The following is a 16441-nucleotide window of genomic DNA, read 5'->3' as shown; positions in this document are numbered from 1 at the left end:
TTTATTTGGCTAAAATAATTTTACTTCAGCAACGTTAAAATGATACAGCATACAATGTTCTTGCCAGATTAGCTGCAACTAGACTTACCTCAAAACTTGTATCTGTAACGTATCCCGAAAATTGTCCAGAAGAACCACTCGCTGACGACTGAGCACTCCACTCCAAGAGGGACCGATGGGTAAAAAAGCGCGCTGTGGTTTATCTTGCTTATGATTGGTCGGTGGTCGTGGAACGCGAGTCATTTGAACAAAGATTTTATTTATTGTGAAGATAGCAAACTTGTTTCTTGCTCATTATACAGTCGGTTATACAGTCTATGGTTGGACGGTCAGTGTCGGTCAGCCCCCCCCCCCCCCCCCCTAAAAAAAAACCTCTTCGGATCTACACGATTCACGTCAATGACATATTTTGAGTTGAAAACGGCGAATTTCGCCGAAAGGTGACTAGTTTGCAGGTATGTGATGTGTATTTTAGTGGCTAATTGAAATTCTAATTTCTGAATCATGCCCACACAGCCCATCACCGTTTATATTTTGTCATAAAATATATTCCATGTTCTTTCATACATAGCCTACTGGCCAGAGTTCTCATTTCAGAATGTGAGTGCGTAAACTACGCACAGGACTACAATGTTCCCAATGGTGGCAGTGATGGCTATCCAGAGCCAAATGGCGTCCCCGGACATGGACTGGGGGGGTTCCTCAGGCTGGCTTTGAGCTGCCATGGAGGCAGCATGGACGCTGGAAGAAGAAGTGAACAGAGAATGGTCGGTGCTGTCGTCATCAATAGGAGATGAGTCCATGAAGACCCCCGTCATCATTGGAATCTGTGGGTATAAAACAAAACATAAACAAGGCAGTTAAAACCCGACTGTGACTTTATAGAATATTATAAAGCTGCTTTTGAAATGTTCACTAAGGTTTGAAGACGTAACTCTGTCAAGCTCAGGCCCTAATAATAATAACAATCCAAGTAAAAACAGTTGGTGTTTGCTCTGACTCGTTTTAGCTCAGGCCCTAATAACATGTATTTGGATGAATCCAGTTATTGTGAAAATTAATGATAAAATATATATATTTAAATTCTTCATTCATTGGTTCAGTTATATATTTTACGGAATGTATTAATGTGGTATTAATCTATAATGTATATTTTAGTTATTTATTATTGAACTCTTTATTTTGCTATGGGGATGACGTTTCAATTCATTACAAGCTGAATTTGATTGTTTTAGTAGTTTTATCGAATTCCACTATTATTATTTTTTTGCTTTTATTTCTTCTACTATTCCAATATGAATACACAGAATTTATGAAACCGACACACAAACAAAATGAGTAGAAGCAGGAGGGCTGAAAGCATAGCTTACGCAAAAAGTAGCCCTCCCATTAGTCATCCAGTTGCAGGATAACAAAAAATAGATAAATCAGTAATTATACAACAAACAAATAAACAAAATTCTACATATACATACACATACATATGTACACACATACATACACCCCAGAGGCGGCTGGCCCATAGGGGGCGCTGGGGCTCTGCCCCACCAGCTGTTGAGGGGAAAAAATATTTTTTGCATATTTTTTTTTAAATCAATGTCAGTTTTACTTAATAGTGTGTGTGCCTACATGCAATTTAAATCATTTAAACAACATTTCCACCAACTAACACTCATTAAACAGTGAATTTCCACTGACAGACAGTGTATCATTCTCTCATGGGGCGATCGGCAAAGTGCCCCTGACCGGCAGCTAAACAGCCAATCCGGTTATGGTTGCTAGGGGGAAATTATGAATAATTGGCCTATCAACGTCGCCAAATTTAACGCCGGTGGGGCGCTGGAAATTTAGCCCCAACTGCTACGTAAAATGCGTGAAGGTTTAGGATTGCTGTAGCTACATAAGGAGCCAGCGATAGTTTTTTTTCGTAGTGCGACTCCCAGACTCTGTCCTACGCTACCTGGGGAAAAAATACGCGCGACGACGAAGAGAGATGATGGCGATGTAATATGTAATAATATTATAGTATATAATTGTAATATAGTTGTGGAGAATGCTTTGTTGTTTCTCTCAGGCTGTGACATGCAATGACAACTGTATGGCACTGATGCTGTTTTCTCCAAGTAAATGCATTTTTCCTTGAGAGAGGGTATTAAAATAATCTGTTTATGTAATTTTTTTTGAAAATAACTTGGTTCTAAATTCTTTGTATATGTTACATTTTAATAGGAAAGTTCTGTTTCATTCTCTCTTCTCAACCCACACTCACTCATTCACTCACTCACTGTTGATTTGTATAGATTCAGCTGAAATCATACCCTTGTTGTTAATTTATCCCTTGATTGTATTGTACATAGTATTTGATAGCATAAAGTCTAATATAGCTGTAAATTGTTACTTTTTCTGTGAAGCTGGAAACTGTGAAATTAAATTATTATTGTGGAACTGTAGTCATTTTTCGACTGTTCATTTGAATGCTTATGCTAGATTAGGCAGGGAAATCTGTTGGCACACTAGCCCCACCAATATTTTTTTTCACCAGCCGCCACTGGTACACCCAGTTTTACAAAATAGTCCCGTCCCCGCGTTTGTCGTCTAGCTAGCAGGAGGTGACAGTGCATTTTATTCTTTTTGGAGAGACTCTGCAGAGGAAGCTGTTTCAAAATGATAAGACCGTTACTGCAACGATTTTGCCATGGTTTTCAAAGTGTATCGCCTCCTTAAAGACACCTTTGGTGGGTTTTGTGTGAAATGATTCAATTTAAATGTTTTTTATTTGAAAAGATAGATGCTAAATTAGACGCGGCTGACTGCTGCTAGCGCGTTAGCATTGCTAACCACAGCTAATCGTTGGTATTTTGCCATTGAACATGAACAATGTGCACTTAAAAAAATACAAGGTAAAGCTAACTGTAGCTGGCTGTATGTGTATAATGAAAATGTTTTGTTTGTGTGTGTGTGTGTGTGTGTGTGTGTGTGTGTGTGTGTGTGTGTGTGTGTGTAATATAATGACAAATCTTTTTGAGTTTTACATAGTTTATTGAATTCTCATTTGTTTGAGCCCCCGTGGTTGCCACCTGTATAATTTTGTAGCACATTCATTTTTTTATTTAAATTATTTTCCAGAGATTACAATTTTTCTAGTGGATGTGAGAAAGCGTATCACCAATAATCCCACCAAAGATCTCAAAGTGTGTGAGTTTCAAAGTGAGGGGGAAACTGTGTCAACTTGCAAACCTTCAGAAGTTTGGTACGTTTTGTGGAACATAAAAAAAAATCTCGAAGAAGCATTTTCATTTTCTTTGCAATTGAGGTAAAACCTGTTGATTACAGAATGCAGCAGATTATTACAAAATGTTGGTGTTATTACAAAATGATGTTAAAATGTATTACATTATCTCGAGTCATCACATAATGTTTTGTTCTAGGCCTATTGTTTTATTCTTTCCTGTTCTTCTTTTAATGGTTGTTATCATTATAATCTGCTCCAATGGCTGAAAGCCAAATAAGTAAAACATTTCAAACATGGTTTTGAGATGCTGTATTTTTATAACCATTACACATTGATAGAAAATAACAACTTTGTATGTTTACAAACCAAATTAAAGATTTTTTGATGAGGACATACATTTCTCCTCATAATTGTGAACATATATTACAGTCATGTTGGGAATATATTGTACTTACATGGTCTTTTATAAATAGGAATATATAATACATATATGTCCCCATATAATATATATATGTTGTCACATATTACATATATTATTCAATATAAAACGACATATATTTATATATATATTATTAAATATGTCTTCATGTATTACTCAATATATGGAAAGTGGCAGTTACTGATACATGTTTCGGTATATTGTAATATATTAACACTAATATTGTTCTATAGATTTTCAATATATTCTAATACATACTGTAATATATTGACAGTTAATATATAGGGAAATATATTTTCTTTGCGTAAGGGTGCACACAGACAGACACACACACTCACACAAACACACACTCACGCATGCACACAGACAGACACACACACTCACGCATACATACACACACACACACACACACACACACACACACACACTGTCTTTCTGCCGGGTTGCACTTTAAAAGACAGCAGTGGCCGAAGCTGACCATCCTGATGAACAACAAATAATCCTCCTGTTGGAGGACAGTCCGGGGGGTTTAAGTGCTCTCTGTGGTTTAAATGCTCCTGAGTATCCCCTGCAGGGCCAACCGTATGAAGAAAATGATGTGCTGTGATCTACAACAGAGGGAGAGCCTGCAGCAGCTGTTTGTCCACTGAGTTCAGGCTGAGTGCTCACTTGATGGTTTTATATTCTGAAAACAGAATGTACTATGTCAGGGTGCATTTGGTTATCCAAGGGTTCGTCAATGAAACAGTGCTATATTTCTACATGAATCAACTAATATTTGAAATACATACACTTGTTACTATATGTTTATTTTAACCTTATGTTTGTAGACCCCTAGATTACATATCCCCACCTTCAATATTTCATGTAACTTATGTCATACATACTTTGTACAGAAAAATACACCACTGGAATCTATTTAAACATCAGGGTAAGTGTAACCAAAATCACCCATAAAACGAGCATATAATATGTTACTTAGCTGTAGGCTTTACACATAAATGACTAACCAATAGGCTAGTCAATGTTTAACATTTCAGTTGAAATTTAGTCTTCCTCTATGGGGTTCATGTGTGCGACGTGATAGCCTGTAATAATATGCCTATGAACATACATGTTAAAAGTGAGCTGAATCCCTGAACGGTACATTCCAACAACGCTGACTTTTTTTATTGAATATCAAACGGGGGATCTGGAGCATAATGACCAGTTTTTTTTCTCTCCACTTACTTTAATTGATATAAAATAAATTGTTGAAATAAGTTTTCATTTGTAGGAGCAAAATGACCGCATGATATGTTCCTGCCGGCTTACATCCGAGCCTGATCTGTATTTGAGGGCTTCTTCAAATGACTAAAACGCTTAAATATCTGGATCAAGTCGAAAGACTGCTGCCTCCATTCTATGGGGTCAGATCAGTCTCAAAATAAATAAATGCACACAGAAGGATTCACAAATGTAACTCGGGATTTATATTTACATGTCTTCTGTGTGCATTTATTTATTTTGAGACTGATCTGACCCCATACCATTTGACCTATTGATACTCAAATACTTTGCTAGATGTTTAATCGTTTTCTGCTTCCAACAGTTACTTTGAAAAACGCAAATTGATGGATTTCTAGGTGTGACTCAAGTCAAAATGTAAATGTTGAAAAGGTAAAATATAAGGTTTTTGCTTGTTTTTTGCTTGAAGAATGCATCAATCCATCAGCCATGTGTTCTGCTTCAGCGAGCCCCCTGGCTGAACACTTGATGTACAAAGATTTGTATGATGTTCACCTAGAAGCCTAACATAAAAAAGCTTGTTCTCCGGTACAACTCTAAAAGTCGGGCACAGTTCCAGCTCCAAGGCTTTTGGTGTCATCTGTTCACTAAATGAGAGTCAGTCTGAGGTCGACCTAGTGTCCTCCCAAAGTCCAACAACTAGGACAGTAGAGAGATAACAGAGTGTTACAGGCGGTAGGCCTACGGTAAGAGTGTTGTGAGTTCTGGGTCACCTCTGTGTCTGTGCTGCTACTTCATGTTTGTGATGCTGATAGCTTATCTAAGCTTAAGTTCAGTAAAGATTTGTAAAAAACCTTGCTCACACGTTGAGTACAATTTACGTTGAAAATTAAAGGAATAATGTACTGTGTTCTTGCAGAATCTGGGAATAATTTCCCAAAATCAGAGAGGGTCCTGGCGACTTCTGATCTCTGACCTATATAATAATTGGCCGACGACCAAACTGTCTGGTAATTCCAGCAGAATGTTTTAAAGGGTCCCTTTTATTCTTGCATCCTGCACATTCCTCTGGTAACAGCTGGGCATAATGAGTATTCACCTTATGTAGAACCACCCTTTTTCTCACGTCCATTTCAAAAGCAATTGCTTAGTTCTACTGGTTTAGCACTAGCAGCTTTGTAAACAATTTTATTGAGACAATTTCCCGCTACACTGCAGTGGTCTGAGGGTTTTCCAGAATCCATTCTCTAATGGATCTAGTATAAGGACATTTTTTTATAACTCTGAAGTGTTTGGTGGAGATGGCCCCTGCTATGAGGAGAGCAAAAAGGTCCAAAACATTATAACCGGTCACACTGCATACTAAAACTCATGTGGACAGTTTATAATAACCGTTACTTCCAGAACGGTAGACCACAGTCTTGACAAATGTTTTAACCTAGAGGCCTGACTCAATGAACCTGTTAGTTAAGCTAACAACAATAGCTGTTTAGATAGTGAACGTTAGCTGTCAAGCTAGCAAACATTATCTATCTATCATAATCTATCAATCTCCTTTTGTCTGTCTGTAAATCTATAACAAATCTGTAATAAAGTATTTCTGATCTGATCTAAGCTAACGTTCCCTGTCCATATACCTAGTTAGCTAACTTACCTTAGCTACCCATCTAACAAGATAGCTAGCAAATGTTGGCTATCAGCCTAGCTATTGCCAAATTCACGCACGGTTCTTGTAATTTGAATTTGAATTATTATTAAACATAATATATTAGACATGCAGTGCGGACCTGTGTGTACCATTCAGGCAGTGACAGTAATTCTATCAAACCCTGGTACAGTGAGCAGCTCCTCATAGCTGTGCCTTCTTATAAATGTTTTTGGACAAAGTAATAGTAGTTCAAACTAAATAACAGTACATTTAAATGCTCTAAAACTGTGCCTTTGGCGGTTGATAAAGTCAGCAATGCTAAGCGATGTTATGGAAATGATACTTTAACTGAAAAAGGTCAATACATTTTACGCCCCTTGAGCCAGTGAAGCATGAGTTGAATACAACACACTTACATACATGCACATAATCACATTTAATAAGGTATCCGCACTTTATTTTACAATAGGTACATATGTAATGACCTCTTGTGAAAACAGGACAAATTAGTGGCCCAAAAATTAACAGAATCAAATGACAGAATGGAAGTTAATGAGTCTGCCTTTAACATCAGCCTGTACATTAAGGTAATGGACTGCATTCATCATAGCAATATGTCTCATCATTAGTTTAATCAACATATGAAGAGTATGATCCTAATTCCATATCTGCAACTTCATTCATCTCGTGTCAAAAAAATGACACCCAGCAATACACCAAATCTATAACTCAACCAGCACTCAATTTTATGTCAAACTTTTTCTCGCTTTTTGATGTTTTATGACTTCCAGATGCTGAAAATAATTAGTTTCTTCCAACACTGTCTCCTAGTAACTCATAATGTCTAAGGAGGATGATTAGTCTGTGTTTAGTCAACAACAACTTTGTTAAGCTTAGTGAAAGACTGTGGTGCCTGTCCAATATTAGCAGATGTTAATAAGGAAAACAACAGAACAATGTGACCTTAGAAAATAAAAAAAAACAAGATATTGAAAAATGTGACCTCTGCTCCGGGGATTTTTCCATAGGAAAACCGGCCTTTCATGAGGCATATTCAGGCAGTATCCTATGAAACACATGAGCACATACTACAGTTTAAAGAAGCAGGAATCAAATCTGAGCTGACAGAAAATGCTCCGTTTTAGTTTAATACACACAGTTAAACTCACACCCTATGTTATGAACATATAGGTTCACCTGCTGAATTAAAAACAGAACACATGAATCAAAGAAAGAGAAACCATGAAGCAGAGTCAGGCAGTAGGCGTAGATTCATACTTAGAGTATATATCCCTTTGCAACAAACACCAGATGCTCTTTTTAGTTTGCAAGTCATTCCTAATCTTTTTTGAAATCAACAGTAATTTGATTATTTCTTTTTTGTATCCAGATTAAACTTTCCATTTAGACATGTTATCCACTACTCTGCAAGCCTGCACTTGACCCAACCATGTTTTGGTGGCCGGACTAGCGGATATGAACCTCGTACGTTGAGTGCACACCAAAACACAGGTTCACTTCAGACTTTGTCACAAAGTGGAACAGATCTTATAATATAAATGGTAAATTAAACCTATAAAAATGCAACAAAATATTGTATAAAAAAGGCACATTGCCTGATAAAATAAATATACAGGTATTGATCAGACCCTCCAGGATTTCGCGATGTTGTGATTTGCAACTTCAACGCAACATCAACCAATCCCCGCGAATTCAGGGCGGTGTTGCAATTCTAACCAATCACCGCAACTTTCCCGCAAATTTGACCAATCATTTGCGTCGTCTTGAACTGACGTCGACAAACTACCTTCCGCCTTACTTCCGTGTTTACTAGTTCAAGAGAGTCAAGAAATGCAGCATGTGCGCGTCCAACGTTTCACATTTGCCGACCAAAATAACTGCGAAAGATCGCGCGAAGCAGTATCCAGGCCTTCTACATGACAGCATATCTGTTTGCATATCTCCCTCTTGCTGTCTCTCCCCCTCTCTCTCTTGTTGCCAGAGTGTTATATTAGCCTACACAGTAGTAGGCTATAACAAGACAACAAAGAAACAGAAACTAGCAGACACTTGTGTGCTATCATGAGCAGGACTAAACAAATGTCTTTTGTTCAGTAATAACTTAATATTTAACATAATACTCAGCAAAATCGCAGTACTAACTTAATATTTAACATCAGGAAGATCGCAACTTTTATCGCAACTTTCACTTCCTGTCGCACTGTAATCGCAACAACAGCCTAAAAAACGCAGCAACTTTCATCGCAATTTTTGGGAAAAGCTCACACAACATCAAGCATTTTAGGCTCCGTTTATCTCAAAAAAGGCCCGCAAAATCCTGGAGGGACTGATTGATAAAGTTGTTTCATAAATAGTTAGACTAGGGTAATCATGTACCGAAAAATAAATGCAACAATAGAAAATATATTTCAGCCCACTTTTAAGACTAGGCTATAAGAAATAAATAGTACAACAGTGAGTGTTTTACCTGCGCTGCCATGAAGGACAGATCCATGGTGGTGAGGCTTTTAAGGGCTGTTTCCTCCTGAAACGGCGTGGCGGGTGGTCCTACGGCCGCTGGGAAGGACAGGATCCCCTGCTAGAGGAGTCAACATGCATCATCCACTACATGCCCAACACATCCACGCTTCTCCAGGAAAACAGTCTGCTGAGAGATGGAGAGCTGGCAGGATGTAGCAGTGATAGAGAGACAGAGAGAGAGAGAGGCTGGGAGGGGATATTAGATTCTAAAATTATTCTATATATATATATATATATAGTCCTGGAAAAAATTAAGAGACCACTCAGCTTTATCATTTCCTGTTGTTTTATTATTTATAGGTATTTCTTTGAGTTAAATTCATTTTTATTTTATTGTATTCTCTAAGATACGGACATTGGTTGGAATACAACAGACACTGGACTGGCTGCCATACATGTAGAGATAAAGATTTAAGAACAATTTGGAGTGGTCTCTTAATATTTTCTGGAGCTGTACATATAATTATAGAGATCACACTCAATTCAATGTTTTGAGGTTATGTGGGAGGCCACATTAAGGCTGTTATGGAGGTGTGTGATAAGTCTTATGCAGAAAATGTATATATTGTTTGCAAAAAAAAACACTCACTACTACAAGATTGCCTCTGGTAAAGGAAAAGGCTGGACATCAGTATTTCAAGTTTACATGTTTGTAGGCGTAATCACACTCAAAGAAATGAAATGTTAGATTTACTTAGTCTAGTTATGTCAACCCGGTTGCAAGTAACTAGACTAAGTAAACAAAAAAAGACTAGTAAAGTGAAAATTACTTCTTCCATTTCTCAGTCATTCTGAATTCCCCTGACTTTATTGACAAAGTGCAGTAGTGCACACTTATGACATTGAATTTTTGTTTTGCAAACAACCATCTCAATTGCCACAACAATTAAACAACAAAAACATTCAACTCCAACAGCCCTTTGGAGGTAAGTGCAAAAAAACAACAACAGCTGCTGAATTTGACAGTGATGAGAAACTGTGACTCAAGAAGATAAGATGTGTTCTGAGAAGCCACAACAATAACATATATGAACATTTTTTCTAATGCTTCTTGAATCCAGAACACATAGTATGGTGTTTTCATGTCTATTCAAACATTTACAGATGAAACACATCACAATATTGCTCAAGCACATAATATGTAACAGTAGATCTTTGCCTGATATACAATGAACATATGCCTTGAACTTTGAAAAAGAAAAAACGCCATTTGGGGTGTGTGTGTGTGTGTGTGTGTGTGTGTCCTGCTGGCATCCATGACCTGACATGACACATGCCGTGGGGACCCATTTTCCCCGTGGTAACCGAGTCCCGGTCCCCAGAGGCACGAGCATTGCAATCGATAGAAAACAGCCCCCTGAGTGGTGTTTCTTTGAGGAAAAAAAAATGGTCCCCTGCAGGTCAACTTTCAAGACTTTGTGTGTGCTCTTGTGGTCACACACGGTATTGCGGTGTGTGAATTTAAACTGGTGGGGTCCTTAACCTAACCTTAAGCGTGTAAGTGTGTAACTGTGTGTAATCATATAATCTTCATATTTAAAGAATATGTTTATAGTCTAACAACTTCAATATGACAGGGCTTTAATTTAATTGTATTTGTTTTTTCTAAAATCAAAAAGGGAACCCGGTTAATGATTACACTTCCTTTCAGAGCTATTTCATTCTTTGGAAGAAACTGTTGATAACATGTAGGTTGACATGACTTACACAAAAATGTATATTGATCTAATTAAGTTTTTCCAATCATTTGTAAATAAATACAATACTTAAATAAAGTGCCTGTTTTGTACCAAAAAAAACTGGTCAAATGTAACTACTAATGAGAGTCAAAATAATAAGGAAGAAAATAAATGTGAAGACTGCACCAGTAACAAAAAAAAACATCAGAGACCTCCTTTCCACGATTTGCAGTCACCTAGACGTATCACTCAAGCTCCCCTATACTAGAAACAATGATTGGTACATGGTGTAGCCATCCAAAAACCTTTTTGGGAGACTGAATTGCAGATATTGTTTAATGCTATAAAGGAGGAAAGGGTTTCACCAAGGGAGAAAGGCATACTCACAATAGATTGGAAAAGCTGAACAAAGCTTCTTAATGTGAACTAATGGGTCGAAGCCTGTGAGCCAGTTCAGGCAGTCGACTCTGGCACCAATGATGCATTTACACGTGGCGCTCCGTGTCCCTCTTACAACCAACCAGACACATTCTCCTAAACATGCCGCTCTATTTAAGCTGCCAGATCTGCCTGCCTCTGCCTCTCTAATGCTGCTGCTGCAGTCATGATGCTAGTGCTGCTGCTGCTTCCACAATGCTGATGCGTTCACGTGCTTTTGCTCGCCTGCCCCTCCACCACCCCTGCATCCAGCTGTAGGCTCGGGGATAGTTATTTAACCATCACTCAATGTTCTATGTAAATCTGTGGCATGATGAGGCCCCTGCCTAGACGCCAAACTCAAACTACTGTATATGCTGCTTCTAATAAACATATCAAGGTACACGTGAGTAGTCTGACTAAAATAACCTTAAAGTTACGTTTAAAATTAGGTTTAAAAACTGAGTGGATTGTTGATTAGTCTACACAACAAAAGAATGCAGCTGAACCTGCAAGCCAGATATATTGCTTAACATACGTAAACAATGGTAAATAAAACAACTGTCATATAAAAAGTATTATCAGACCTGAATTCTACTTCATGGCACACCATCTTGTTGTTCCCCCCTGACTAGACCCTTGTTAGGGTTGTATTATTTCTCATGTGTTTGATGCGGTTTATAAAAGCATTGACTGTTATTACCATAAACTGAGGCTTTATGTTAGCAGGCTTCAGACAGTCATACAAACTAAAGCTATGAGTTTGCAGGCTTCAGATATTAACCCAACTGTAGGCTCCATGTTAGCAGTGTCCAAGCTAAGGATAAACATATGCAGTGTTCTGATATTCATACAAACTAAAGCTATGAGTTAACAGTGTTCTGTTATTACCACAAACCAAGGCTTTATGTTAGCAGGCTTCTGACAGTCATACAAACTAAAGCTGTGAGTTAGCAGGTTTCTGATATTACCAAAAAATGAAGCTACTGTATATGTTAGCAGTCTTCGTCATTCAAACTAAGGCTTTGTGTTACAGTGTTCTGATATTCACACATATTCAATAAACTGGTGCATGATTCGACCAAATACCTAATTTCCCTCGACAACTAAAGGGAACGAGTGGGCTCTAAAGGGATCTGGGCTGGAATTATTGAGACGTGTTAAGGTTTACAGTTTAATTACGAGGGTTAAACCCAGGCTTTAAGTTGGAAGTGGTTTAGCAACTTTGTAGCTTTACATCAGCAGTCTTTTGATAGTCATAGAAACTGTGTTTGTTAAATATGTTAGCAGTCTTTTACTCAGACTGAAGCACATACAGCAATGTAACACCGTGGTCGAATCCATCAAGTACGGCAGACAAATAGCCTTATTTAGCGACCAGAATGTGGGACCCACCCTTTACGCTGTTATATTGATGGCATAAACATTGTTCTTTAGGAAAATCCAACATATTATACCGTTCACAGATAATCAAACATAAATTAGTTTAAATTCAAAATCAAACATTTGCGTTAAGTAATCACAAATGTTAATCAGACAATTTAGCACAGTTCCTGACTTTTGCGGTCCCCACGTTACCCATGCCCATCCCCAACCTGGAGCCAACCTTCACCAGGAGCAGGTGCAGTACAGTACAGACTGGCATGGCATAGAGGACAGCAGCACGTACAATAGATGGAGATAAATGATTGCTAGAGGCAGAGGAAATGAGAAGAAATGGAATCTAGGTAAGAAAATACTGAAAAATGCCAATTTGAACTGTTTTACTATTATTAAATACACCAAGCACTGCCTTTCCGAGAACCAGCACCTTATCGTGGTGGAGAGGTTTGTGTGCCCCGATGAACCTGGGGGCTGTGTTGTCTGGAACCTTGTGTTCCTGGTAGGGTCTCCCATGGCAAATTGGTCTCAGGTAAGGGGCCAGACTAAGATTGGTTCAAAAAGACTTCATGAATGAACATAATTGGAAGCGAGGATACCCGGCCCGAGGAAGCCCGGGGTCCCCTTCTGGAGCCAGGCCCAGAAGGAGGACTCGTCAGCGAGCGTCTGGTGGCCGGGCTTGCCACGGAGCCCGGCCGGGCACAGCCCGAAAAAGCAACGTGGGCAACACCTCCACTTCTCCGTCCCGCGGGCCCACCACCTACGGGAAACAACGATGGGATCGGGTGTGCTGCCAGAAGGGTGGCAGTGAAAGCAGAGGGTCTCGACGGACCAGACTCAGGCGACAGAAGTTGGCTTTGGGGACGTGGAATGTCACCTCTCTGGGGGGGAAGGAGCCGGAGCTTGTGCGGGAGGTGGAGCCAGTCATTGGGGCTCTCTGCTGGAGCTGTTACCTCCGCGACCCTGACGGAAAAGCGGGAGAAGATGGATGGACCAAGCACTGAGGCTAATGTGTTTGCAGCCTATGGTGCTAATGCTAGCAAGACGTATGGTGCTATTGCTAGCAAGACGTAGCTTGTCACCAGAGTGTTTTAACAATATTGTTAATCATTTTTAAAGTTATGGACTTCCTTTTTCGCCGCTTTCTTGTACTTGACAGACCTCAGATACTGTATTATTGTAATATTCAGGAGTAATGGCGAGCTGAGGAGAGGAAACAATGATCAGTGTTTCCCACAAATCTGACTTGTGGTGGTAGCCGGGCACAAGGGGAGGGGGGTCTTGTGACGTGCAACCAGGGGTGTAGTACTATTTTTATAAGTACCGGAGCGCACCTACGACTAGCGTGCACGCGCACGTTTGTGGCATGACCACCCAAACAGATGCATGTACTTAGGTTACTATATAAAAAATGTGCAAAAGTCGTCGGTATCCTTTCCATATCAACATGTTTTAAGTGGGGATGGACCTTACATCCTCTAGGGGGGTCCGGGGGCTTGCCTCCCCAGACAGATTTTATTTTAAATCTTGAAGTTAAATGTATCAATCTGGTGCACTTTGAGGGCAAAATGAACTCCAGTAATGGGACCAGACACTCCCCTTTTAAACTGTATTTTTGTTTTACTGTCCTATATTTTGAATTTGAATTATTTCATAGCCGCTTTTCATTTATTTTCTGACTATAATGATCATATAAAGGTTTGCATTGGAAATACTTGTTTACATAATAGTGACCAAACCGTTAGAGAGCCACTGAGATAACTTAGACTAAAGTGAACTATCCAAACCCTCAAGAGTCCTTTACCTCACTGAGCTGAGGCTATCAGAGCCTCTCAGTCTGACAGGAGAGGACTCTCCCTCTACCTTATTGTAGAAGCAGCTCCTCATATCCCCACGCACGCACGCACGCACGCACACACACACACACACACACACACACACACACACACACAATGACATTGAGACACTGAAGTACTTCTGCAGTACTGTATCATATTATTTTCAATGGCTTAAATGGGTAAAATCTGATTTCATGTAATTTAAAATCATGTTATATTACATGTAATGTATCAATGTAATTTTTAGTGTAGCTGCTCTGTTAGATAGCAGGTATCAGCAAAAAAAAGCAAGAAGGACAACTAGTTTTTGGACTGCAGTGCAAATTATGTTTTTGAAAGGTTACACACCATCAAATATGGATTGAAGCAAAGTATTTCTTTAGATACAAACATGTTTTGAATTTCTTACATTGATCAGTTTCAAATAGGTTGTGACCTGTGGAAAGAAAATTGAGACAATCACAGATATGAGGACTACGCTGAATGTGAACTTTGCAAGCAATGTTTTTTTCCCCCTCTTTTTCTCTATCAAACAGGCACACAGAGACTCATCAGTACTCAATAATACTGTATATGTATACATTGGGACAAATCAAAAAAGAAAGTCGACTTGAAAACATTTTAATAAAAAAATACTCGCTATGTTTCTTTCTAGGGTCTTGACTCCATAATATGACTACAGACATGCAAAGCTTCATTCAAACTTCAATTCACCTCAGTCGGCAGTGCCAGTTACTCATATTGTTTTTCACCCTTAGGAAAGAAGCCTTGATTTTGAGAGAGACACAGAGTTATTAAGCGCTAATGGATCACATTCTGGGTTAGCTGATGACCCAGATGTACCCCCCCTGACAAGGACTGACAGAATATTCTTAAGTTTGCATGATGAACGTGGGACAAAAAATGGCGAGCATAGCACATTTGTTTTGTTTAAAGCAGCATTATACAATGACATTAGTTTTGATTAAACATCAGCTTAGTTTGGGATATAAAAAAAAGTCTTAATATTTATTAATAGAAAATAATGAATTAATGGCTGCCCTAATGTCTACCCAAAGGCGAACATTTGTTGATCTGCCATAGCCACACAATACGTTTTTATGTTTATCAAACATTTGATTTCTTGGAAGATTTAATAAGAATTCAACACGTATAATAAAAATTGTTTTTAAAGAACATCAACCACAAACTTGAACTCTGACAGAGCATTTCATAGCCTTGTATAGTCGATTGTCAGGTTAAATTGTCCAGGTTTAAAGGGGACTCAAAGACAATGTAAGATTTCATACCTGGTTAATGCTTCTTGCAGATAATTTAGCTTAAATGGTTTTGTTTATTTAATTTCCAGCTCACCACAAAATACCTGGAATCAATCTCCAAGGTTTCAGATGGACCAGAAACCTCGACGAGCAGTGGTGATGAATATATTCCGTCAAAAAGGTCCAAACATGGAAGCAGTTCTGAGGAATCTTCCCATCTTAAAAGCCAAGTTACATTAACGAAAAGAAAACAACAGAAGAAGTCACAGAGGACTTACAGAAGAAAGACAAGTTCTTCAGATAAAGATAGGAGAGAAGAAAGTGAAAACTTCGACACAAACCTGGGAAAAGTGTAATGAAGCTGCAAAAACAAAAGGATGGTGCCAGAGTTTACAGTAGAAAACATTATTGCCTGTACTGTCCCATGCAGTGCCATAAGATGGCAAGACACTTAATCCGTGAACACAAAAATGAAACAGCTGTAGCAAAAGCAGACTCTTTTCCTTTGGACTCAAAGAAACGAAGATTGCATTTGAACCTCATTAGAAACAAAGGAAACCAAGTCCATAATAATGAAGTCCTAAAAACTGGTAGTGGAACACTAATCCCAAGTAAGCAAGCTGGGAAACCAGGGAAAGCAAGTGACTACATGCACTGTATAAATGGTCAGGCTTTGCTTAAAAGAAAATCATTATGGAGGCACATCAAGGTGCAGGCTTTCACAAAAATGCAGCTCAACCAAGCCAGGAAGAAGTCGAATACAATCACTCTGTGCCTTTGC

The 16441-nt window shown here is 38.8% G+C and overlaps 1 protein-coding gene across 1 annotated transcript; it reads right to left on the bottom strand.

Annotated features, from left to right (window-relative positions):
- Nucleotides 1-384: 384 nt before the first annotated feature.
- LOC134877270 (uncharacterized protein C14orf132-like) lies at nucleotides 385-9193 on the bottom strand. Its single transcript, XM_063902718.1, has 2 exons — nucleotides 9035-9193; nucleotides 385-827 (listed from the first exon to the last, which is right to left on the bottom strand). Exons 1-2 carry the CDS (start codon nucleotides 9059-9061, stop codon nucleotides 594-596), a joined length of 261 nt encoding a protein of 86 aa, XP_063758788.1. The 5' UTR covers nucleotides 9062-9193; the 3' UTR covers nucleotides 385-593.
- Nucleotides 9194-16441: the final 7248 nt, after the last annotated feature.

This window comes from Eleginops maclovinus, chromosome 15, assembly GCF_036324505.1.
Source record: "Eleginops maclovinus isolate JMC-PN-2008 ecotype Puerto Natales chromosome 15, JC_Emac_rtc_rv5, whole genome shotgun sequence".
Lineage (NCBI taxonomy): Eukaryota > Metazoa > Chordata > Actinopteri > Perciformes > Eleginopidae > Eleginops > Eleginops maclovinus.
The sequence above is the reverse complement of the archived record's forward strand: the minus strand, read 5'-3'. Positions and strand labels throughout refer to the sequence as shown.

What these genes read in the sequence shown, in the direction of transcription:
- LOC134877270 (XM_063902718.1), bottom strand. Translation starts at nt 9,061, where the DNA reads ATGGATCTGTCCTTCATGGCAGCGCAG. An exon ending in TGTCCTTCATGGCAGCGCAG is followed by an intron (nt 828 to 9,034) that starts GTAAAACACTCA and finishes TTATACCCACAG; the next exon opens with ATTCCAATGATGACGGGGGT.